The sequence below is a fragment of the Camponotus vicinus genome, unplaced genomic scaffold (genome assembly GCF_025532165.1).
Source record: "Camponotus vicinus isolate PSW18456_S1 unplaced genomic scaffold, iyCamVici1.0 SCAF_8, whole genome shotgun sequence".
Taxonomy (NCBI): domain Eukaryota; kingdom Metazoa; phylum Arthropoda; class Insecta; order Hymenoptera; family Formicidae; genus Camponotus; species Camponotus vicinus.
Window position 1 is genome coordinate 11,526,644 of NW_028141980.1, and position 24,163 is coordinate 11,550,806.

At 30.2% G+C, this 24,163-nt stretch overlaps 6 protein-coding genes across 18 annotated transcripts; 2 read left to right on the forward strand and 4 right to left on the reverse strand.

Annotated features, from left to right (window-relative positions):
• Positions 1-993: 993 nt before the first annotated feature.
• LOC145975287 (uncharacterized) lies at positions 994-3,077 on the reverse strand. Of its 2 annotated transcripts, none has more exons than XM_083105643.1 (6): positions 2,892-3,077; positions 2,000-2,156; positions 1,746-1,914; positions 1,547-1,659; positions 1,177-1,376; positions 994-1,095 (listed from the first exon to the last, which is right to left on the reverse strand). In XM_083105643.1, the coding sequence occupies exons 1-6, from the start codon at positions 3,075-3,077 to the stop codon at positions 994-996; spliced, it is 927 nt and encodes a 308-aa protein (XP_082961769.1). The 2 variants fall into 2 exon arrangements, with proteins under 2 accessions (XP_082961769.1, XP_082961768.1); XM_083105642.1 differs by having other exon boundaries at positions 1,538-1,659.
• A 416-nt stretch (positions 3,078-3,493) lies between these two features.
• LOC145975288 (uncharacterized) lies at positions 3,494-5,411 on the forward strand. The gene is made up of 3 exons (XM_083105644.1): positions 3,494-3,646; positions 3,745-3,894; positions 4,253-5,411. The coding sequence occupies exons 1-3, from the start codon at positions 3,612-3,614 to the stop codon at positions 4,518-4,520; spliced, it is 453 nt and encodes a 150-aa protein (XP_082961770.1). The 5' UTR covers positions 3,494-3,611; the 3' UTR covers positions 4,521-5,411.
• Mcm2 (DNA replication licensing factor Mcm2) lies at positions 5,204-12,081 on the reverse strand. 3 transcript variants are annotated; one of them, XM_083105636.1, is made up of 17 exons: positions 11,947-12,081; positions 11,319-11,414; positions 10,425-10,529; positions 9,967-10,139; positions 9,606-9,769; positions 9,347-9,429; positions 9,094-9,276; positions 8,600-8,811; positions 8,266-8,458; positions 7,958-8,161; positions 7,590-7,821; positions 7,259-7,509; positions 6,754-6,918; positions 6,374-6,679; positions 6,075-6,257; positions 5,822-5,977; positions 5,204-5,440 (listed from the first exon to the last, which is right to left on the reverse strand). In XM_083105636.1, exons 3-17 carry the CDS (start codon positions 10,425-10,427, stop codon positions 5,312-5,314), a joined length of 2,637 nt encoding a protein of 878 aa, XP_082961762.1. In that variant the 5' UTR covers positions 10,428-10,529; positions 11,319-11,414; positions 11,947-12,081; the 3' UTR covers positions 5,204-5,311. The 3 variants fall into 3 exon arrangements, with proteins under 3 accessions (XP_082961762.1, XP_082961764.1, XP_082961763.1); XM_083105638.1 differs by lacking the exon at positions 11,319-11,414 and having other exon boundaries at positions 11,947-12,044; XM_083105637.1 differs by lacking the exons at positions 11,319-11,414; positions 11,947-12,081 and adding an exon at positions 10,622-10,749.
• Ctps (CTP synthase) lies at positions 11,440-17,226 on the reverse strand. Of its 2 annotated transcripts, none has more exons than XM_083105640.1 (11): positions 16,753-17,226; positions 15,243-15,413; positions 14,918-15,003; positions 14,510-14,677; positions 14,182-14,346; positions 13,750-14,037; positions 13,497-13,585; positions 13,112-13,410; positions 12,908-13,015; positions 12,577-12,792; positions 11,440-12,410 (listed from the first exon to the last, which is right to left on the reverse strand). In XM_083105640.1, exons 1-11 carry the CDS (start codon positions 16,916-16,918, stop codon positions 12,310-12,312), a joined length of 1,857 nt encoding a protein of 618 aa, XP_082961766.1. In that variant the 5' UTR covers positions 16,919-17,226; the 3' UTR covers positions 11,440-12,309. The 2 variants fall into 2 exon arrangements, with proteins under 2 accessions (XP_082961766.1, XP_082961767.1); XM_083105641.1 differs by having other exon boundaries at positions 14,546-14,677; positions 16,753-17,219.
• Positions 17,227-18,044: 818 nt separating this feature from the next.
• Wkd (TBC1 domain family member whacked) lies at positions 18,045-21,275 on the forward strand. 5 transcript variants are annotated; one of them, XM_083105623.1, is made up of 5 exons: positions 18,045-18,588; positions 19,066-19,234; positions 19,313-19,880; positions 20,189-20,458; positions 20,627-21,275. In XM_083105623.1, exons 2-5 carry the CDS (start codon positions 19,083-19,085, stop codon positions 20,729-20,731), a joined length of 1,095 nt encoding a protein of 364 aa, XP_082961749.1. In that variant the 5' UTR covers positions 18,045-18,588; positions 19,066-19,082; the 3' UTR covers positions 20,732-21,275. The 5 variants fall into 5 exon arrangements, with proteins under 5 accessions (XP_082961749.1, XP_082961748.1, XP_082961750.1 ...); XM_083105622.1 differs by having other exon boundaries at positions 18,045-18,191; XM_083105624.1 differs by lacking the exon at positions 18,045-18,588 and adding an exon at positions 18,595-18,732.
• LOC145975278 (uncharacterized) lies at positions 20,801-24,138 on the reverse strand. Of its 5 annotated transcripts, none has more exons than XM_083105631.1 (5): positions 23,865-24,138; positions 23,494-23,672; positions 22,790-23,175; positions 22,218-22,575; positions 20,801-21,840 (listed from the first exon to the last, which is right to left on the reverse strand). In XM_083105631.1, exons 3-5 carry the CDS (start codon positions 23,144-23,146, stop codon positions 21,683-21,685), a joined length of 873 nt encoding a protein of 290 aa, XP_082961757.1. In that variant the 5' UTR covers positions 23,147-23,175; positions 23,494-23,672; positions 23,865-24,138; the 3' UTR covers positions 20,801-21,682. The 5 variants fall into 5 exon arrangements, with proteins under 5 accessions (XP_082961757.1, XP_082961754.1, XP_082961753.1 ...); XM_083105628.1 differs by having other exon boundaries at positions 22,279-22,575; positions 23,936-24,129; XM_083105627.1 differs by having other exon boundaries at positions 22,279-22,575; positions 23,865-24,129.
• Positions 24,139-24,163: the final 25 nt, after the last annotated feature.

Genomic DNA, 24,163 nt, shown 5'->3' on the forward strand with positions numbered 1-24,163 from the left:
TTTGCAATTTTTTAATTTTAAATATTTTGATTATTAAGTTTGTTTATTGTTGCAAGATAAGATGTTAAACGTTACAGGATATTAATACATTAAAATTAAAAAATCAAAATAAAAGTTTAAAAAAAGGAAATATCTAGGTTTTTAAAATCTTGGATTGTATTTTTAATTTAACGAAAAATCAATAATGAACTCTGGAAAAGTTAATTGCAACAAAGAGATATGAATATATCCTATATACGAAGGCTGCAATTTTAAAGAATGTTATTTTTGTTAATTAGATTAATGTTCCAGGATTATCTAAATGACATAACGTGGCGATCGTTTAACAAATTAATCCCTAGATATTATAATTGAAAGTCTTCACGTGTGGAAAATCCATGGAGCCATTCACATGTAAGTTGCCACAAAATTGGTGATACAATACAATCCGTTGTGATAAACTGTTAAACAGTTTTAAAAAAAAAAGCAAAATACATAAATTAATAGACGGCACATAATCCCTGTGGTTTGCAAGTGAGAAATTTACATAACAATTGCAAACGCACAATAAGGTATTCTGAGATAATAAATACTTATCGAATAGTTTATTGAGCAAGACACAAAATATTGTGTTATGTGTAAAATAATTCCAAGAATGTAATATTAAATGTAATTCAGTGTACATTACGTAATCATACGAGACGCTGTATAAATATTTCTAAATATACAAATATATTATGAAATATTTTCCCGAAATTCACATTTCTCTGCTTCTTTTCGCATGATGTCCTTTTGACTCTTGGTAAAATGTTTAAATTACTATTAAAATTTCTTTTTACATAATGTAAAATGATTTTCAAAGTAATAATTGAAAGTAATAAATTTTATATTATTGCTTAATTAATGAGTCTTAACATTATTGAACTAAAGGTAGTTTTTAATAAAAATATATTTATATTAAAAACTTAATTTTTAATATTTGAATTTATTTATGTGAGAAATATAAAATTATAACTAATAATTATTAATTATATGTTGACGATGCTGTTCAAATTTAATAGAAATTTCACTGCGTTTTTTTGGAATAAAATTTTCGTATTTCTCGTTGCATGTAAACTGTAATCATTATTAAAATGTTTTATTATTACAGAATACATAAAGTGATTAATAAAAAGGAAATAACTTTATTATATATACTTCTGTAGATATATCCGTCATCGTTGTTTTCGCAGTATGCACGATACTCTTTTCAAGAGATAATTGAGGATAAATTTTAGGAGATGCAATTGTTATTTTATTAGTAAGCGTAAAATTAGATATGTCATTTTTTAGGCATGATTTATTTTTCACTGGCAACTTCTCCTTTTGATTACTACATGTTTTTTTGTTTATCGAATCTGCGAAAGAATTGCAAAAACAATATGAATAATATAATCGTTGGAATAGTATTGATAAAATTAATAGCATATAAAAGTTAACAATTGATTATAAAATACATTTAATATATTATATTATATAATTTATTATGCCAAAATTATACTAAAATAATTGCATATACTTTTGCGACCTGTATCATTCATATGTCGTTTGATTTTATTTACACTATCAGAAATTACTTCGTCATATATTGGTATTGATATCGTTGCGAGTTTATATGGAGATTCTAAAGGACTTATCAACCTAGAATAAAAAAAAAAATTCGTAAAATTATTATAATAATTGCAGAATATTGATTATAATGAAACATGAAAATATTGTAAACATACTTCAGTAATTCTGTAATGTCATCTGCAATTAATTGTAATTTTTGTAAGTTTATCAAGGCAATCTCCATCTCTTGTTTGACATTTTTTTCACGATTTAAGCTAAATATTTCCGCTTTAATTGTATCAATTTCATTTATAAGATCAGTCAGTTCCGACTCCTTTACGATATCTAATAGTGAATTATTATGAAAAGATTAATGAAAAGATCTAATCTCTTAAATTTTAATTTTTAATCTTTAGTGCATTAATTATACCGTTTTTATCATTGTTCTTTTGCTTTGCGCAGTGATCAGTTTTTATAACAAAGGGATAATATTTGAAGATATCAGAGAAATTATGTTCGTGAGAAAATTGCCATACTTGTTCGCAAAATGACTCTTCTACTGACCATACTTGATAATTTAATTCCTCCTAAATTAAAAATATAATATTTTATTTGACATTGGACAATTCTGTTATATATTATGGCTAGTAAATTGTTAATTATAATTATTATAGTTAAATCATTCAAAAATTCTCCATTATACATGGACGTAAGATGAACCAGTAGACACAGGCTGCGTTCCGATATTCACTGCCAGTACTGAAAATCTATAGTATGCGTGACATAAACTATAGATTCTCAGTACTGGCAGTGAATATCGGAACGCAGCCATAGAGAAAATTTAATAATAATTGAAAATTATTAATTCTATTTGGTTGGTTCTTATTCACTTTTTTTACTACTTTTATAATTTTATTACTAAAATTCGTCTAATATTCATTGGCGGAATCTACAAAAAATTTCTCCATTAATTTCACTGATAAATGTTGCTGGTAATACAACGTATAATACATGTTTTTTTAACACTCTTGAAAAATTGTCAAAATTATTAGGAAAATTCGACAAAAGATAAACTATAAACCAAAAGATAAATTTTCGCAACTTTTGTAGATTTAAATTTCATGATTAAACTTATTGTAAGAGAACACATAAATTGAAAAAATTATAATACTTGCTATATAAATACTTCTTATCTTTTTCAAATTGTATTTTTCTACTCTCTTAATTGCAAAATTCTATAAAGGAATTTTTTTTGCAAATTCCGCCAATATATATAATGTATAAAATGAATATATGTATAAAAAAATTTCTTGAGCAATTACCAGCTTTTGTTTTTCTTCTTTTAATACTTTTTCCTTTTCTAAAAAACTATTCTGATACATACTTATTGTATCTTTTATAATCTTTAATTCTACGCTCTTATGTCCATAGGCTATTAAAAGAGAATTCGAAGTAGCATTTTTTGAAGTAGCGTTATTCGCGAGAGCAATATTATCCGAATTATTCATTTCCTTTTTTTCTATCAAAGTATAATAAAATTCAAAATATCAATATAAGATATTTGCACTAAATTTTAATTATTTTCTTACAATATTTTAATTCAATATTCAAATTTGGTGTTTCTAAACATTGAAAATTTGAAACATAGAACATAGATTGTCATCATTGTCAGTGTAATTTTTGTGAAATGTCATTGGATAAGATTTCTGACCAATAAGCACGCATATCGACAAATGAAAACTTCTCATAAAGCCGGGTCTACAATAAATAATTTAAGCCTTAAGCCTTAAGAGATTGACCAATCACAGTCAAGTATGAAGAGAATACTCGACTGTGATTGGTCAATTTCTTAAGACTTAGGGCTTAAATTACCTATTGTAGATCGGGACTAATTCTGACGCACATTGGAAATTATAGCTTTGTGAACACTTGCGAATGAAAGATTCCTAGCCATATAAACAAAGTTCAGAATACGAGAAACAGAAACGTGATCGCTTAATCATTCGTTTTGAAATCTCTTTGGTTATGCTGATAAACTAATCATGAGTTCAAATGGTATAAAATTGATGAAAAAAGCGTAAGTATGCGATTTATAGTGCGAAAGTAAAACATCGCGATGTAAGAGCCGCAACGTGACACATTTGCAATTCTTTTAATTTTTCTTCAAATTTGCAGGGACCCATTTCCGCAAGGAGTTCGTTGCCAGAAGTGTCTGGAAATGGGACACTGGAGTTACGAGTGTAAGGGCAAAAGGAAATACCTGCACAGATCCTCTCGCACGTCACAATTGAAGAAAACTTTGCAGCAGCAACAGGATAACAATACGTATGTTATCTCAGTTCTTTTGTTAAGTTCTTTTGTTATACGTATACATGATATTTCTCTCTTGATAAATCATGCTTCTTGAAATACTTGGAAGAAATTATTTTTCAATTTTTAAAGAAACAAGAAGAAATATTTCGATATCAAGATTACTCAAATTAGATTATTTATATTTGATAATAATTTATATTTTTCTCCTCTCTTTTTTATAAAAGATGTATGGATAAAAGAACATGTACAATAAATGAAATATCCAAAGTTAAAAATCAAATACATTTTTGATCTTGATATTAAGGGATGAAATCTGCATTTGAATAAGTTTAACAGACTTTAAATATATATAAATGTATTCTATTTTTAGTCAGGTGCAAAATAAAGAAATAAAAAAGAATCATGTCAGAAAGAAAATGAGGAAGGAAGAATCCAGCAGTTCAAGCGACTCAAGTTCTTCTAGCAGTGAAGAATCAAGTAGTAGCAGCAGTTCTTCATCAGATAGCGAATCGGACTCTAATGACAGTGTATCTAGTAGTAGTAGTAGTACTAGTACTAGCAGTTGTAGTAGTAGTAGTAGTAGTAGTAGTAGTAGTAGTAGTAGTAGTAGTAGCAGTTACAACTCTTATAAAAAATAGCACAGATCACACGATGAGTTGAAAAAGAAATTTTTTTCTGGCTATCCTGTCATGTTTTTTATATAATTATTGTTCTATACAAAATCATTTTGCTACCAAACAAATTCAATGAAAAAAAAGGCGAGAACAAAAAATGCAGAACGTCTGCGAGAAATTTATTTGGTCTGTTGTAGTACATGTAAAATGAAATATTTTTTTCTCGTGAACCAATCTATATATAAAACATGCTTAGACAAAGTAAAACCTAACCTTTTTTTTCATGTTTAATTGTTTATTTTTTGACTGCATAATTATCATTATTTGTAACATTTCTGTAAAATCAATTTCTATATAAGATATGTATAGTCTTGTACAATCTTATAGTATAGATATAGGTATGAAATATGTATACTGATATAGCTTATTATAAGATTTTTTTAGCACACAAAATATATAAATTTTCTTATATTGCATTAGCATTTACCATGTTATTTTAAATAAAAATTTTGATAATTATAATTCTGAAAATCTATTGCTAGTTATTATACAGAGTGGATATTGAAATATAATGCATTATTTTTGCTACTATTACATGCATACTTAAATATAACAAAATTAATAATCTAATTGTTTTGTTATAAATATAATGTATTTAACGGAATATCACAATAATTATGTAACAATGTTTAATAATGACATGGAAGAAATTAATTAAACATTTTAATGCAATATAAAAATTTTACACACACATACGAGATAAAAAAAGTTATATAATTCAAATATTCATGTACAAAAATATGTTTTCTTCCGAATCAATCTTCAATACCTTCAGGCAGAGTCTGCACTATTACTTTTCTCCTTGATTCGTAAACGAAATTGTTTGTCTTGAATATATCACTTTCGTAAAATGGATGCAGATTGTGTATATCAATTTGTTTTGCCTATAACCCATAAAACATTAATATCAGTACAAAATGTGTTTTATTTCTTTTATATATATATATATATATATATATATATATATATATATATATATATATATATAGAGATATATAGAGATATAAAAAAAATGAAAAAGTTATAACTGGATATTTGAATAGAAAGATTTTTATACATATATTTGTGATGTTAAAAATAATGAAGAGTATTTATACATATAAGATTATGTATAAATTGGATATGAAAAGTATATATATAAAATAAGATTAAAATCTCTTTAGTCCAAACCATTGAAATAATTTGTAGTTGATTATATACTTTGTTAATTCTATGTAATTTTCAAATTTAATCCTTAATTTTCAAATTTAAATCCTTTATATTACCCGTTCCAATAGATCCTTCTCTGAAATTTCGACAGTCATGATACGCCCGCCATGCAAAGCTTTTTGAAACGCCAAAGTGTCTAAAGTAATTTGCCGTAGTATATAATATAGGAGTTCACTATGATCTTTCTTATATGATAAATATTTCTGAAATGTCTGTAATGAAATTTATAAGTATATTAGAAAAAGTTTAAATCTTTTCAGATTAAATGCAGATTGAGGCTACACATAAAAAAAGATATTAAAGAAATACCTGGCGCATAGATTTCATAATGGAATATTTTTGTGTATCTACAAAACTATCAAGAACTATTCTGATGGCGAGATTCATATCACTTTCTTGAACATGATCTCTCAAGTGCATTTTGGCACTAGCTTCTGCCATACGAATAATACTTTCTATATGACGTACGGTAATCGGCAAGCTTCCGGTCGCCTATAACAATATATGCAACATATAGAATTTTTTAATATGCAAAAATAATATTTGTATATTTTTTGAAAATTATCCAATATATATAAATAGATAGTATTCTTGTTTTACTGACTTACCAAGCTTTCCTGCCTTAACTGGCTGTATAATTTAGCGACTTTGTCTTGATCAATATTGGTCAATTTCGGATGTATGTTCTGTTTTGCGTAAACGATATATTTTTTAAGAAGATCCTGTGAAATACATAGACTTTGCGTGACGGGATCCAACTCTATGCCTTGTGTTCTTTCTGTGCTTGTCGGATGATGCTTAATATGCGAATTAACGACAAATTTGGCCAGATGACGATCTTGCATGGGATCGACTTCGTCTTTTACTATGCATAATATGTCGAATCGCGAGAGGATCGGTTCCGACAGATCCACCTGCATGAAATTTTATAAGTTATAAGTTTATACGGAAAAGCAGAATATTAAAAGATGTAACAAGTACAACATACATTTTCTGCAAAAGTCATACTGGGATCGTATCGGCCACCGATAGGATTAGATGCCGCTATCACTGCGCATCTGGCATGGAGAGACGTAACGATTCCAGCCTTCGAGATAGAAATACTTTGCTGCTCCATAGCTTCATGAATAGATGTTCTATCCTGATCGTTCATCTAGGAAAAATGGAAATTACAACATGCTTTTAATAATTTTAATTATTCTCATTGAACTGTGATGAAAATTTTATAACTTTAAATTTTATAAATTATGTTTATATATATATATAATATTATATTTTATATATATATATAATATAAATTATACATATATGTATACATATGTGTACATATTATATAAATAATCTACATTCATATTATATAAAAATTTTATAAATGTTAATTATTAACAATAATTATTATAATATTGATATTTACATTGATATTTATGATATTAATATGTTTTTGATATTAACATATGTTTTATTATAGTCATTTAAATTATATAAATATATACTTTATCGAACTCATCAATGAGACATATTCCGTGATCGGCAAGAACCAAAGCTCCAGCTTCCAAAGTCCACTCTTTGCTGATTGGTGATCTTCTTACATAAGCGGTCAAACCAACGGCTGAGGCACCCTGACCTGTCGTGAAAACCACTCTAGGTGCCACCTTTTCCACATATTTCAAAAACTGTGACTTAGCAGTGCCAGGATCTCCGCATAACAGAACATTTATATCACCGCGTACCTTGTGTTTGTTGCCTACATATTGCAATATTCAACATATATAATGAAAGATCGTATTTTTATATTGATAAAATGATTAGAATCAAAATAAATACCAGGATTTTTTGGTTCGCCACTGAATATTGCCAGTGCCAAAGCTCTTTTAATGTTTTCGTGTCCGTAAATTGAAGGCGCGATACTTGCAACAATGCGATCTGCGATTCGTTGATCTTTACTCAGAGCAAGTATACTCGAGATGTCCTCTTCCGTCAATGAATCTACAATTTCTTTCGAATCTTTGACGAATAAATGATTAGCTAATAGTACTGTGGAGAATACTGGGAAACCCTATATGTAGAAATATAATAAATTAGAATACTTCTTTCTTTTATAAAAATTAAAGGATTACTTTTTTAATGTATGCTGTGGAATAATATTAAGAAAAACATAATTAATTACCTATGAGTTGAAAATTTAATTTTACCTGTTCAGTGTTCAAAGAACCATCATAATTATTGGTGTAAATAGCGGTAACGTCTATTTCATCCCCAGGTTTACAACGATCACAAAGATCGGACAGCAAAATGCAATCTTTACTGCGTGGTATTCTGCCAGCGGGTATTCTACCCGGAGATTCTTGTACCGTTATCTTTTGATAATTTCTATATATAGTTTGCTCCATATTGATCTAAAAGAGATGATATATCTATAATTACACCCAAATAAGAACATTTTATATAATAAAATGGCAATGTGTAAGAGTAAAATGTAGAATTTTATTTTTTGATTTACCATGAATGGACCAACGCTCTGACACTCGGGACATGAGCCCGGTTTGACTTCTGTGTTTTGGGATTGAACAAATGGTCCGAGGACGTAACCGCATTTCGTACAATCGTATTTCACCACCGATAATTGTGGCAAGACTCCCGTAGTCGCCGTTACAACTCCAAGAGTTCGAACTAGTTGATTCAAGTGGAGTTTTCTATAATAACAAAGTAAAAGCCAAATTATGTTAATATATCATTTGCATTGTCGAAATTGTGTATAGAGCTAAATAAAGCTAAATAGCTAAATATAAAGAGCTAAATATTAACTAAATGAAATATTAAATATCAATCTTTACCTGAACGTGCGCAATTCTTCGATCAACGGCAATTCCGATATTCTCACGTGAATTTCTGACGTAACTCTCTCATAACTGGGGAAAATTGTCAGCACCAATTCCTTTGCAACTTCATCAAATATCTCGAGCATTTGAAACGGTGCTTCTGGTAAAAAATAGGCTAAAACATGTTCCTTACTGGCAAGAATGGGAAATTCCACTATGAAACTAGACTATTGAAATAAAGAGAAACACAAGAACCTCATGAAATAAAAACTTAAATAGATTTGATATCATGAAATAAAAGTAATTATCATAATTTTATAAAAATAAGGAAAAAGAAATCTCATTAAAAAGATATAAAATATCGATATTTTTATCTTCACAAGTATAAAATAAAATTTTTCTATGATTCCAAAGTTTATTATGGATAAATTAAAAATTAAGAAAAATTATAAAAATTAGGATTTTTTGTTAAAATTATATATACATTATATATACAAGATTTGATATACCTGATTACTTTCACACATATGGCGAATACGCTCTTTATACATATACTGTCCCTTGGAATTTGTATGAGTGCGAAGAAAGCTTTTAAAGCGATTTGAAATTTCTGTTCGTGGTCCTAGCATCATAACCCATTCCTTTATTGAGTGTCCTTTAGTATCCTCTAAATTCTCTATGGATTCAATCATCTGAAATAATGAAGAAAACATTAAATGGTTGTATACATAATATTTATACATAATGTGAAAAGATTATTACTTCTGCATCTTCTATTATGCCAGCAGCAGCTTTTTCAGCCATGCGTCGCTTGCGTGCTTGCACATCTTCTTCATCACTTTCATCTAGAAATATAAAAGATGATCTTTGAATGCTTTTGAGAAATATTATATATTCAATAATTTTATAAACCCATTTCTTTGACTTTTATAAATTATATTAGAGTTGATTATAAGTTCTTTTTATAATTTATAATTGATGTTTTGTCCTTTGCTTTAAATAGAAAATGATTAAAAATTACCATAAAGCAGATCACGATCATCTCTTATAATACCAGCTGCATGGTCTCTTTTTCGCATTTCTGTTTCTGCAGCTATACGTTCGCCCTGAGACATTTCTGAGTATTCTGAATCATCAAGTAGATTGGGATCATATCTATCCAATGCTGACATAGGCCGATAATCTCTATTATTAAAAAAAAAATAATTTTATTATGTAAATTTTATTCTAATTTTTTTTTTATCTTATATAATATATATGTAATATTTTAACTCTTTAAATAACAAGTATTAGTTTATGTATATGTTATTAGTTATTATTTTTCCACATATATCAACATATATTACATCAAAACTAATACTATAAAGATATTAAATCCTTACGCCTCCATATTATCTCCAAATAATTCCTCTCCTTCCTCTTCTTCCTCATTATTAGCACCATTATCTTCACCAAGTAACTCGGATTCATTTTCAAATGGCTCATCTATATTAGGTACAGGAGAGGTCATTGCATCAGTGTGTCGTTCAGAGCGTACAGGAGAGCTTTGTTCACTCTAATAAATGCACAATGAAATTAAATATTATCTCATTTTTCTTAATTATTCTTAATTATAAAAATATACAATATATTATATTATTATTAAATGCATATTATAATGTAAACATAAATAATATATTACAATTACATAAATAATTGTAACACAACAATACTATATAAATAATTTTTTATAAATTATATATATAATATTTTAAACATTCTATTAAAGTCATTAGAAATCTGCTTTATTTGCATCTATAATTATATTATATTATTTATTTTATACATTTTTATACTTTACCATGTTGTTATTTATGATAGGTTTTTGCCACGAGAAAAAGAGTTTTTTATATTACTGCGAGAAGCTTGGTATAAGATTATCAGCGTTTTTTTATTTCTGTAGCTACTGTAACAAAATTGAAAAATAGAATTAAATCGTCACACACACAAGCAGCACAAACCACAAGCCGTCAACACAAGGCGGCCAAAGAATATTACACTTGGCGGGAAAATCTTCGTAAAGGTAAAGGCTATAGTTTTGTCGCAGATTCTCAATGGCAAAGAAAGATATGCGTGTTGAATGAAATTTTCAACCAATAGAACATGAAAGCAGAGATGCCAGATTCCGGCCTTTTGGTAGCATGCGGTAGCATGGAGGGGATAATAGAAAGAGACAAAACATGATTCTCTCTCGCTCTTTCTCACAGAGAAGAGCGAGAGAGAATCATGTTTTGTCTCTTTCTATTATCCCCTTCATACTACCGCATGCCACCAAAAGGCCGGAATCTGGCATCTCTGCATGAAAGTCCAAAATTGACGAATCAGGTTTCATTTAGCTAAATTTACACATTAAAAAAATCAAATGAAATAGATAATTAAAAAAACGTATTATACATTACAATATATTAAAAAAATATTGATAACTTTTTTTCATTTACACCTTTTACGACGTAGAATCTTTTTACATAAGAAAATTTAAAATTTAAGAATTCAAACTTTAACTTCAAATATGAGCAAAGTATCAAACGGGTATAAAAATAAATGAGATACAAATTTCAAGTATTATACAATATTATAAAAATTTTAATTTTATTATTACTTTTTTTCTCAATTTTTCTAATCTTAATAATAAGACTATGAATTAATATTGTTGCTATTCAGTCTTAAATAATCTTTAGAAATAATCATAACTTACAAACGGGAAAAATCCAGTTTTTAAAAAGAAATGGACTTTGGCTTATATATATAATTAAATCTTTAAAGTCTAGATTCATGTATATTTTGATTTTATCTGAAACACATCAATATATAAAAAATTATGTTAAAACATAATTTATTACAAAATATAAAACTTACAATATCTAAATAAAATATTGTTATACATTACATTACATAACGATTGTTTTATATGAGGTTATAAATTAAAATTAAAATATTTCAAGATTTTCAAAGAGTATTTCTCTTCTAGAGACTTTGTATGTGTAGAAAATGAGCTTGTTGACCTAAAAATGTAATTTAAATACTGCAGACTTGCAATTGGGGAATAGCATATTATAATATTGTAAAAACTACTTATGTACAGCATTTCATCTCTCTTTCACACTTATTTTAATTTATTATTTAATTTAAATAAGATTTATAAAAATCTTATTTAATAAGCTTAAATCTAATATAAAAGAGTGTGATATATTACAATGATAAAAATGATGAAATCTGTTTTCTATAAACCTGTTACATATAAATATATAATTAACAAAAACATAAAATTTCATAGCAACTAGAAATACAGATTCCTAAAGTTGTAATAAATTATATATTTGTACCTATAGTTGTTGCCTTTTGTAGACTATGTTAGGATCCCAATTTATTTTTTTTCAACTATATCAAGATTTAAACTTATATTGACAATGGCCCATATTCTGAATCCTCTTTTATCGATAAAAGTGCTCCTAAAAGCGGCCTGTAGCCAATCAGAAGGCTTATATGCCACTTTTAGAGGCACTTTTATTGATAAAAGAGGATTCAGAATATGGGCCAATATATATCATATAAATATATCTATCATATATTCGTCTATTGTTTCAATTTTTAATCAGAAATTATGTAAGACTAGAGAAAGACATATGGATCAGATTATAGGAAAATGGAATGAGACAAAATATAAATTTGCAATAATAAAACTATACTCAATACAAAGCATAATTGAGATCTGACATATTACTACCATTTCTACTTGCATTATTAGACAAATGCAATTTTGACATTCCTTCCAACATGTAATCATCATCTGTAACAATCCACATGATAAATATGTAAGTTGTATGAATTTGCATGCAAATTGAGATTATATTAATCTATTATATGTATAAAACATTATATATGTATATATTATATAATTATGTTAATAAAAATTTTGATTTTCTTATATATTTTTTTTATTATTTCATTTTTACCTGATTCATTATCGCTCAATTGACGAGGCGAAAATTTGCATCCCCGTGCTAAATAATACTTCAGTTTGCCTACACTGGCTAAAATTAAACCAAGAAATGGTGGTGAAGGTTTTAAAGGTCTGGATAGGTACTCGGGATGAAACTGTGTAGCTACATAATAACTATGTCCTTCTAATTCAGCAATCTCCATTCGTATATTTTCATCCTCATCACGACCTAAAAAAAATGTCGGACTGTATAGTACATATCTTAATCACATATAATTAAAATTACAAATTATATTAAACAAAACTGTAACTTTTATTGTGTGTGAAAATGCAATATAACTCACCTACAAATTTTAAACCAGCTGCTTCTAAAGCTTGAATGTATTCCGGATTTATTTCATATCTGTGCCTATGTCTTTCTTCTATGACATCTTTATTGTCATACAATTTTTCTGTAGAGAAAAATAATAATATATAAAATATACATATTAAAAAATATATATTGTGACACAGAAAAAAGAAAATTGATCTCATATTCTATTACTGACTTAAGACAGAATTAATGTCGCAGAAACGCGTTTGTCTCTTGCCTAGCCTCATAGTTCCCCCCTTCACTTCCGGATTGTGTTCTGGCATGTCTATCACCACAGGTTTACTAGTCTCTGGATCAATTTCTGTAGAGTTTGCTGTTTGAAGATTCAATACGTTTCGCGCGAATTCAATGACCGCCGCTTGCAAACCCAGACAGATGCCGAGAAACGGCTTGTCGTTCATTCTACACCATCGACAGGCTTCAATCTTTCCTTCCAATCCTCTTTTACCAAAGCCACCTGCTACAATAACACCACTAAACACAACAAATGCATTTTTATTAAAAATTATATTATATGGATATTAGAAGTACAAAACATAAAAATGTATTGTAACACTTACTTGCTTTTACAAAGCTGTTGCCATGCCTCGTGATATAAAACTGGATTTTCCATTAATGTACTTTGCTCTAAATTAGCAGCTTCAATAAACTGTAACAATTGCATAATCATTTAGAGAAAATAATATTTAATAACATTATATAATAAATAAATAAATAAATATATATATATATATATATATATATATATATAAAATTATATTTCTATTATATATATTTCAAATAATTACGATACACAGCATTGCGAGATAATACCGTCAAATTCAATTTATAACCGGCCTCAATGGCAGCATGTTGCAACGCTTTTGTAATAGAAGCATAAGAATCCTCGAGTTTCGTATATTTGCCTACTAGAGCGATATTAACATCCTTCCGCAAATGATCAACGCGATCTGCTAAATCTCGCCATTTTCGCATGAAGGAACGCGGACGCGGCATTCCGATATTCAGTTGCAATCGATCATCGAGAAACTCTATAACGCCCTGATATTCCATAAGAAGTGGTACTCGATATATGGACGTTAAATCGTGAATAGTGATGACCTGATAAAAACATTTGATATCATTTAATATTAATATTGATTTCATTAATATTGATTTCAATTAATTATTTAATTTCAAATAATTAATTTTAATTAATCAATTAACTTTTTTATAATAATATTAAGATAAACTTTTGACAATTACTTGCTCTGGAGCCACATGACAAAAATTTGAAATTTTTTCTTTGGCGGAATCGCCAATAGGCATTTCCGATCTACAAACTATTAAGTCAGGTGATAAACCTAATCCACGTAATTCCCTCACACTAGATTGTGTTGGTTTCGTCTTGGCTTCGCCCGTTGATTTTGGCTAAAAGGTATTTTATATTTCAATGATAATTCAGAGAAAATTGTTTTCAAAAATTCAAAAACGGAGTTTATGGAGCTTCACAAAAATTAATCATGCATTTATTATATGCATATAAAATATAGAAAAAAATATAGAAAAAATATGTAAACGGGAAATATGTAACCTGTATGTAAAGATTGTAGGCATGTAACGCAGTTACCTGCGGCACTAAAGACACATGGGCAACACAGAAGTTTTCTTTCTTCACTCTAAATTGAAACTGCCTAAATGCTTCTACAAACGGCATCCCCTCTATATCGCCTATTGTGCCACCCAATTCTACTATGCAAACCTGTAAAGAATTATTAATAAATTATGTAATTAGAATATTTTATCATAAAGTTTATATATATATATATATATATATATATATATATATATATATATACACATGTATATGTATATGTGTATAAAATTTATATATTACATATACATATTTTTTTCTAATATACATCAAGATGTTAAATATTTAAACTAATATTTTTGCATTTTATAGAATTATGAAACATAATAATTCATATATTAACAACACCTCTGGTTTAGCTCCATCTTCTGTTACAGATTGATTTGCAACTCTTTCTACCCACTCCTGAATAGCATCAGTAATATGAGGTACAACTAGAAAAACCGCTTTTATTAATTTATACAATATATCATGTTCTTCTTTCTCTCTCTCTTTCTCATATACATATAGTGTATGTGTGTATATATATATATATATATATATATATATGTGTGTGTGTGTGTGTGTGTGTGTGTGTGTGTGTGTATGTGTGTTCGCGCGCGCGCGCAATATTATATAAGTAGAAGTACTTATTTTTGGTAGAAGTATCTATGGTAGAAGTATTTTTCAATACCTTGTACTGTTTTTCCTAGATAATCTCCATTTCTTTCTTTTGTAATAACATGTTGATAAATTTTTCCTGTCGTTATATTATTGTCCTTATGAAGGGTGATATCCAGAAAACGCTCGTAATTGCCCAAATCAAGATCCACTTCACCACCATCATCAAGTACATAAACTTCTCCTGTTGTATAGAACAAACAAAAGACTTTGTAGTAAGTAACATAAGTAAAGTAAGTAACAATAGCAAAATGATAGGGGATGTGTTCGTAGAAAACCAGTAACACAAGAGTCTCTTCGAGGAATGCTTTTATCGCTTACTTGGCTGAACAATGGAATGTACTGATAAGCATCAAGTTTCATTGGATATTAGAAACATAAAGGATGAATGAAATTATACAAACATATTTATACCATATTTATATAATAATTATATTATATTTTAATAATTGAATTGATCAACAATGTTGATTGCTTCACACACAGATATATTTAAATAGATTAAATTTTATCTGTATCATAGCTGAAATTATATGAATAATAATTTAGCTTCATTTGATCTTACATTAATTAATTTAATAATATATATTAATTTTACAGAAAATTAAACATTTGTTATCATATTATTTTAATTTTATTAATAAAAAATATAATTATATAATTATATTTTAATTTATAAATATAATTTTTCTTTTAAAAATAAATCTTATACATCAATTTTAACGTTAATTTTTTTAATTGCGTTTTTCCCCTATAGCTCTATCTTTTCTATCTATAATTTTTGAATACAGGAAATGCATGTATAGAACTGGAAGACTGATTAAAAATATTCAGACGGATTTGTGTAGAATATTTGCATAGAGAAATAAATTAGAAACTTAAAATAAATGATCTATTATTGCGTTCTATATATGTGCGCGATTGATTTTATCTGTATACGATTATAAAAATTCATCTGCCTTTATTTGACCTTAATTAATTGCTAAACAGCGTGGTGGCAGCATACAAAATGGCGCAAGCACATGGCTGGAAATTTTACCGCCATAAAAGCTTGACCCGCCGTAGCATTTAATTTAGCGATTTCCGTTTAATTTTATCACACAACTACGATTTTATTCAGATGACACATTGTTTAATTCATTTTCTTCTCTATCGTTAATCAAATAAATCAAGGCAGCAACAGATGCCGACAAGATAATTTGAATTAAATTTCGTAATACATATATACACATCTTTAATATATTTTAATTATATTTAATTGAAAAAAAATTTAGTAAAAATTTTCATAATGTTAAGAAATGGGAAATCTCTCTCTCTTTCAGGAGCTAGAATCGTGCTATGATCTTTACGTGACAACGTGCTGCGATAAAGCCCATTTCATCCGTATCAATGGTACAGGAAATTGAATTCAATTTCAAAGTCACATCGATCGATTTCGAATATGCTAACGAGAGAAACGCCGTCTTTCAGACATGTCATATGTAAAGGGCGCAGTGACGTGCGAAAATTAACGTCGCGCTCACCGTGCTCGTAGGGCGAGAACGTCCCGGCGTCGATGTTAATGTAGGGATCGATCTTTATGGACGTCACGCGAATGTTACAATGCTTGAGGATAGTGCCGAACGAGCTGGCGATGACGCCCTTGCCTACGCCGCTGATCACACCTCCGGTCACCAGAATGTACTTCATGACTTGGCTGACCGATTCTCGGTGATTTGAGCTGGATACCTCGCTGCGGGCTCGCAAATGTCAATTGCAACGAATTCGGGCACGAACCGAACAAAATCGAAACGGAGCCAACACCGTGTGTATGCACCTTCGGCACGTAAAGCACAGTGCTGCGAGCTCGCGCGCTGCGAGATTTTTATAGACAGGCCAGGTCCCAGAGCAAGCTTCGGAGATAACGGTACCCTGGATTTCGAATATTTTTTTTTCCGCTCTCAAAATTGTGTGTTTATTGCACAATTAATTAGATATATATTACTCGGTAGATAAATTCTGTTAGCGAACTGGTGGCAAATTCGAGTAGAAATTGTAGCTGTCAAACATAAATCTGTCTTCTGTTAGGACATTAAGCGTCGTCTACAATGGCCGTAGCATAAGGTTGTAAAGCCGTAGTCGTAAGAAATTGACCAATCACAGTTGATTATTCTCCTGAACTTCAACTGGGATTGGTCAATTTCTTACGACTACGGCCTTACAACCTTATGCTACGGCCATTGTAGACGACGCTTTACACCTTGACAGCAGTGATGCGCTGTCATGGGAATAAAGTCGCGCATGCGCACTAACAAACGCTATGAATTCTCAGTAACGTATGTATTTTTATGAAATATAAGGTATCGTCAGACTCCCCTCAATGCGAAAAAAAATATTAAGTTGCAAGGAGAGAAGAAAATTTCTATCAAAGAAATTAAATACATTAAATATAATAATGCACTTTGTATATAACATATTACGGCTACTGAAAAACGCGAGAAAACTATGTGGGAAAGGACCTTTTATGCGCACCTAATGTTGCATTTAGATACATATGTGGTATCAGCTATGACGTAACTTACGCATGCGCATAGAGGCTCTCGCGTGGGAAAAAATCCCACGACAGCGCATCACTGCTTGACAGAAAAGCAGAAACGCAGAAGCCAATCAGAACTCGCGCTGGTAACAAGCAGTGTGTAAGCAATGCATTAGATAAGCAAAAAGTAGAAATTGTGACTAGCGCGAGTTCTGATTGGCTTCTGCTTTGCCAGCGCGATGATTGGCTGTTCTTGTCTGACACCGCCCATTCCCCTCTAGTTCAAATATGAACCATGGCGTAGCCAGGCGTAGTGTGTGTGCGTGATGCACGCATGTACTGTGTATTTAACTGTACACTGCTGTACGCAGCATTGTGAGAACCAAGTGAATCGTGCGTGAACGCGCTCGTGACATCTCAAAATGTCAAATTCGGCGGAGATACACAGCAAGTATCAGTTATCCCGCGATAAAGGATACGCCCACTCACGCATACTTCGCAGTTGCATTCGCCCACTCGTATCGCGAATGTAAATATTTACAGAGTGAAAGTACACATAGCGGATCAAGTATACGTATTGTGCTCAAATCAGAACGAGGAAAAAAGGAAGGAAGAGAAAGAAATCTCGTATCGGTTTGGCCACCTTCCTTCTCTCTCACCCCCTGACGTACTCGAAGAATACTCGCGATTAGTTGCCGCAATAAAACTGTACTTTACCGTGCTTCCTGCATATTTATGGTGACAGGAAACAGGGCTTAATTCTCTCTACGTGGACGTTTAACTAGCGTAAACTGTCAATTGCGAAGTAGGCGTAAATAGGCACGCTATAGTGCGATGAAACAATGTAAGATATACATCCATTCGACGAATCGATGTTTATTTCGAGTGTACAAATCCGATGGAAATATTGATATAATATTGGCTAACGGGATTATTTCAACATCTTGTGTTGTTTCCTGAAATGTTATGTTTTTTGGCATTGTTATATGTATGTTGGAGTAATATATCTTGTGTGTGCTGATTGTGTGTATCTTGTGTGTGCTGATTGTGTGTATCTGTTTGTCTGAAATATTATTATATAGAATTTTTATTTTATGCTAGCTTATAACACTGATTGCAATTTTTTTCATTAAAATTAATATTTAATAATGAAATAAATATGTTGTGAGAATTTAAAACAGATGCAGTTATATTATGCAATTATATAGTATATGTTATCCTATGCAATTGACACTATGCTCATTTTGTTTCTTTTTAATTTATTAATATGTTTATATTAATTATAATATTAATATATTTATATTAACAAACAATATTATAGAGGAGTAGAAAGATGCTATGGCTGCCACGGCTACATCACGTAATGATGAGGAGGAGTTAAATGGGGAAACTGAATCAGAGGCCAGTAGTATATACCAATGTGGTTCGGTGATCTCCACTGTACCTGATCGTCATGGATTCCTAGGTGGTTCGCAATACAGCCCTGAAAGGTAATCAATTAATAATGCAATTAATTCTATTAATGTGATAAGAAGGCTATTTCAATGAAATAATTGTCGATCGTGCAGGAAGCAATCTATACCACCTGATGTGATACTACGAAGAGAAAGAAAATGGATACGGATGCTAAATAATTGGAGTCTTTTCATGACAACGAATTATCGCAAGGTCCGCGAGAGATGTCGCAAAGGTATACCGCCTTCCGTGAGACTCCGCGCCTGGTTGAATCTTTGCGGTGGTCAGCTTCTAATGAACGAGAATCCGAACTTGTACGAAGAACTGATCAAACGACCCGGTGATCCCAAATACATAGAGGATATCAAAAAAGATCTTCATCGTCAATTCCCGCATCACGAGATGTTCGTCGAGAACGCACCTGGGCAGCAAGAACTGTTTCAAGTTCTCAAGGCATACTCCATTCTAAACAGTAAAGTGGGATACTGCCAAGCTCAAGCGCCTATCGCTGCGTTCTTGTTGATGCACATGCCGGCGGTGCAAGCATTTTGGTGTCTCGTCGCGATATGTGACAAGTATCTCATCGGATATTACAGTCAAGGCATGGAAACATTGCTGCGCGACGGAGATATTCTGTTTGCTCTTCTCAAAAGAGTTTCTCCTATCGCATATAAACACTTAGTTAGTACACATAAGTTATTGTAATTTAAACAATTATATGTATGTGTGAATATTCATTTTAAAAAAGTATTTATATTTTGAAAATATCTCAAAAGTGAATTTTAACTATATATGTCATTTAAAAAAAAAACTACTGCAGCTATTAAAACAATAATTTTGAGTTTCTTGAAAATGTGTATATACAATATTAAAAGAATGTCAGAATAATGTCATCTGAAATAACTGAATTTTTATTATAGACTAATTATATATAATTACACACCTATATTATATATACATAGTTAATTAATTCAATATTATCATTTCAGAAAAAACAAAAAATGGAGCCAATTCTATATATGACGGAATGGTTTTTATGCGTTTACACACGAACGCTGCCGTGGGAAAGTATTTTGCGCATATGGGACATGTTCCTTTGCGAAGGTGTGAAAGTAATTTTCAAAGTTGGCTTGGTATTGTTAAAAGGTAGTCTGGGTCGCACATCCCTCGTTAAGCGTTGTCCAACGACATACGAAACTCTCCAAGTTTTAAGAAATCCGCCGCAACATATCATGGAAGAGGAAGCTTTGCTCTATCAAGTAAATATTAATTTTTTTTGTTATATATTTATTAAAATTAGTAAAAATTTAAATGTCTGTACGATTGCGGAAATTTCTATAGGAAATACTCGGATCATATTTGTATGTGTGTATGACAGAAAGGATTATACAGAAAATTTTGTTACATATTTATTATTAATGTTACAGATTCAGAAGTTGAACTTGAGCGAGGAAGACTTTGAATATGAGCATCAAAGACAAATATTGAAAAGAAAGGCAGCAGAGAAAGAAACTGCCAATCGAACTGACTGACAATTAAGTAGTTAGATAAATATGGGGCGAATATATATTTAATATTATATATATATATATATATATACATATACATATATATATATATATATATATATATATATATATATATATATATATATATAATGCTCCAATATGTGCCTTCCCTTCCATCTGATATTGTATAGATTCTGCAATTTGTATCTCTTCCATGAAGCGGAGAGATTAGCAAAAACTGATAGATACGTATATTTGCAAAATAGAAAGTAATTTTCATATACTTCGTCCATGCATACATACATCCACATTCCCCGAGCCAGAGAGTGCACCTATTTATCTCTATTTCTTTTATTATTACTACAAAAGAGAGCACAACATTAGATTCGCATAATACTATTTAATGATATTTTCATTATTGACATATGTTTAGTTATTATATATATAATGATCTTCGACAGTTAATATACTATATCGATATTTATATATGTACAAAAATTTATTTCATTTTTGAAATAAAATATAGTATATGATAATGTTATACTAAATAAATATTATCTTTTGTTAATGTCAATCTTATATTAATCCTTATCAATTAAATATAATATTAATTAATTTTAGATTTTTCCCTTTGTAGATCTTACTACATACATTTAAATTCCTAATAAAATACGTGAACCGTAGTTTTTGTCTTTCTAATACGTTTAAATATGCTATTTCATATTAATATGTACATTAAATATTCCTTTTTTTATATATGTAACTTCCTACGATCGGTTCAAACATATTCACGCAAACTTTAATATTATATTTTCAACATCTTTGATGTAAAAATGCGATAATTTTTATTTTACACGATATCACACTTATTTTCAGCTAGCTGTGCTGAAATTCTTCCAACGATTCCGTCCGTCTATGGCATTCATCACGAAAGTCGCTAGACGCAAAAAATCATCGTTGTCCGCTACTCGCGCATTAAAAAGCTCGAAGTGCGGCAATTTCGGTAGAAATAACACACCCATCATGAATAGAAGAGCCATGCTGATAAACGTGCCTATCGCTACAAAGAGCGGATTCATAAGTTGCTTCTGAGTGTTCCCCGCAGTTTCCGTGGCCGTGTATATTGGAACGATCTGAAAAGAAAAACGCGAGCCATGTATTCATTCTGATTTTTTATACGAAAAAATTGGTATGTAATTTTAAAATATAGAATAATTGTGAATATAATTTTCTTAATAAATGTTGAAGATTTATACGTATATTTAATGAAATTCGAATAAGGATACAATATATATAAGAATAAAATTCCAAAATTTGTCTATATTTTTTTATAATATAAATTTTTTTAGCTTTCATAATTTATAACTACTTTAAATACAACTGCATTGATATTTCATGTGCATGAAAAATGACTCCAGCAATTTCTTGTGCTAGCAATTCTCAGTGTTGCATAATATCATCAACATAAAATAAAAACATTGTATGCTCGCATAAACGTCTGGTTGTGTACCAGGTGATCGCAAGAATCGCGACTCGCCTAACGGTGCAACAGGTTTGGGACTCTCCCTTACCGCAGCCTGCTGCTGATTATGATCTCCCTGCAACTCGGACGCGAAGCTCTTGAGCGGAAAGAAGTAATAGTTGTACAACGGGTATTTAGCCGGTAGCTGCAGGTGACCGACCTGCGGCGTCGCGTTGCCGTTGCCCGCGGCATTCAGTGCCTGCGTCAAAGCTGCAACGCTGATCGCTGACCCTTTTTCCAAGGCCTGTTTGTACAACGCGGCCAGTTTCGCTCGTGTGAGTACCAACGGCTCCGGCTGTTTTACTTTTGGGTAACTGGCCGCGGTGGTGGGTTCCACTGGGCGTACCTGAAAAATTTGCGGATATCAGTGCTTTGGCAAATTAAGAAGGGAAAGTTGAATTCAATATATTAGCATTTCGACAAGTTAAAAAATAGAATAACAAAGAAATATCAAAAATTAATATGAATACTACAATTAAAGAAATTTATATAAATTTATTTTAAATTGTTAATGAATAGCATTTTTCCCTTATTGTTATTAATTAAGTTCATTCAAGTACCGCGTAATATTGCACTATATTGTTTGTAGCAGACTGAGCTTGTTCGGCAAATGCATTATTCGCGATCGGCTTTTCCTGATGCCTGATGTTTTGATGAACATTGTTAGTGCTCAGCTTGCGATGTACATTGTCTTGGCTGTAATCGTCTTGATAACCGGTATATTGATAATGGTTCGTCGACAATCGATCATGCATTGTAATGCTATTAGACGGCACATTTAATTCTTGAAGCTCAATCATTGCCTTTTGAAGATACTCCCCGCTCGTTTCGGCGCCACACAATCGAGCGTTGATAATGATCAATGATATTAACGCGGCGAACCGCCAAGATGACTTTGCTCTCCGCGATGAATTCATATTGAATCGTTCTTATGGGTTTTTAGCACCTATCAAGCAAAAGAATTTAATAGTTTCTTAATTAATGTCCTTCCCTAATCATTTCTCAATGAAATGTTCATATGTATATAATATTATCAAGAATATTTCTGTTAATGAAATTTTTATATTATTTCAGTTTTTTCAATCTTTTTAAAGTATCGAACATTAAATGTTATAGCATGAATATTTGGAACATTGTTATGAATAATTAAATACTCGAACATTTTGATTATTAATATTATTATTGATATTTATTATTGATTATTATCGATATCAATGTGTTTTCTATCATAATGAGAAGACTTACATACAAAAAAGAGTCTTACATATTTAAAATTTAATTTAGAAAATCTTCTAATGTTGATAATACAGTCGAGACACATTTTCATGTCCGAATATCACTTTGTGTTTTATAACATTACATCACATATATGTTTTACAGAAATGTTTTCTTGTTCTTCATTACTTTTGTAGCACACATATATCTTCGATTATACGCAATTTTCTACAAACGATAGAAAGACTCACTCAGATACAGCATCAAATCCACTTGAATGTTATAATATATTAGAATAATAGATAATGTAAATTATTTTGTAATTGAGATAATTTCCGAAGCATGTATGCAAAGAATTAAATTCTGCCTTGATAAGAGGAACAGCACATGATATATTACTAGAATTAATTTACAATTTACATTACGACACACGTGGTCTCGTATGCGTGTTTATAACTGCCTGCGATAATCAAAAGGTCAAATAAATCAACCTATGTCGCAAACACAGCTTGAAATTACACATGCGATATTTGGGCTTCTTTCGCGGTAGATATGTGATCGCATCAGATTGAAAACACGAAAAACTTATATATTCGATTGAGGTGAATCGTCGAGCCCGTTCGCGAAGATTCTACAACCGTGAATGAACTGAATTAACTTCCTTCACCGATATGTATTCCCCCCATATACGCATTCAGCGAACCGTGAAAAAGCGGAGC

Bases quoted from the DNA above. Each gene is read 5' to 3' on its own strand.
- LOC145975287 (XM_083105642.1), bottom strand. From the start codon at position 3,077: ATGAATAATTCGGATAATATTGCTCTCGCGAATAACGCTACTTCAAAA. The intron at 2,157-2,891 runs GTAATTGCTCAA...TTTTTAATTTAG, and splicing joins AAGAAGAAAAACAAAAGCTG to GAGGAATTAAATTATCAAGT. The intron at 1,660-1,745 runs GTATGTTTACAA...TTTTTATTCTAG, and splicing joins GACATTACAGAATTACTGAA to GTTGATAAGTCCTTTAGAAT.
- LOC145975288 (XM_083105644.1), top strand. From the start codon at position 3,612: ATGAGTTCAAATGGTATAAAATTGATGAAAAAAGC. The intron at 3,647-3,744 runs GTAAGTATGCGA...TCAAATTTGCAG, and splicing joins ATAAAATTGATGAAAAAAGC to GGACCCATTTCCGCAAGGAG. The intron at 3,895-4,252 runs GTATGTTATCTC...TTCTATTTTTAG, and splicing joins CAGCAACAGGATAACAATAC to TCAGGTGCAAAATAAAGAAA.
- Mcm2 (XM_083105636.1), bottom strand. The intron at 8,459-8,599 runs GTAAAGATTGAT...TTGTTATTATAG, and splicing joins GAAGAATTGCGCACGTTCAG to AAAACTCCACTTGAATCAAC. The intron at 8,162-8,265 runs GTAAATCAAAAA...CATCTCTTTTAG, and splicing joins AGAGCGTTGGTCCATTCATG to ATCAATATGGAGCAAACTAT.
- Ctps (XM_083105640.1), bottom strand. From the start codon at position 16,918: ATGAAGTACATTCTGGTGACCGGAGGTGTGATCAGCGGCGTAGGCAAG. The intron at 15,004-15,242 runs GTATTGAAAAAT...CGGTTTTTCTAG, and splicing joins TCTAGGAAAAACAGTACAAG to TTGTACCTCATATTACTGAT. The intron at 12,411-12,576 runs GTAAAAATGAAA...GGATTGTTACAG, and splicing joins ATTGAGCGATAATGAATCAG to ATGATGATTACATGTTGGAA.
- Wkd (XM_083105623.1), top strand. From the start codon at position 19,083: ATGGCTGCCACGGCTACATCACGTAATGATGAGGAGGAGTTAAATGGG. The intron at 19,235-19,312 runs GTAATCAATTAA...TCGATCGTGCAG, and splicing joins TCGCAATACAGCCCTGAAAG to GAAGCAATCTATACCACCTG. The intron at 19,881-20,188 runs GTTAGTACACAT...TTATCATTTCAG, and splicing joins CTATCGCATATAAACACTTA to AAAAAACAAAAAATGGAGCC.
- LOC145975278 (XM_083105628.1), bottom strand. From the start codon at position 23,146: ATGAATTCATCGCGGAGAGCAAAGTCATCTTGGCGGTTCGCCGCGTTA. The intron at 22,576-22,789 runs GTACTTGAATGA...CAAATTTTTCAG, and splicing joins ATATAGTGCAATATTACGCG to GTACGCCCAGTGGAACCCAC. The intron at 21,841-22,278 runs GTAAGGGAGAGT...TTTTCTTTTCAG, and splicing joins ATAATCAGCAGCAGGCTGCG to ATCGTTCCAATATACACGGC.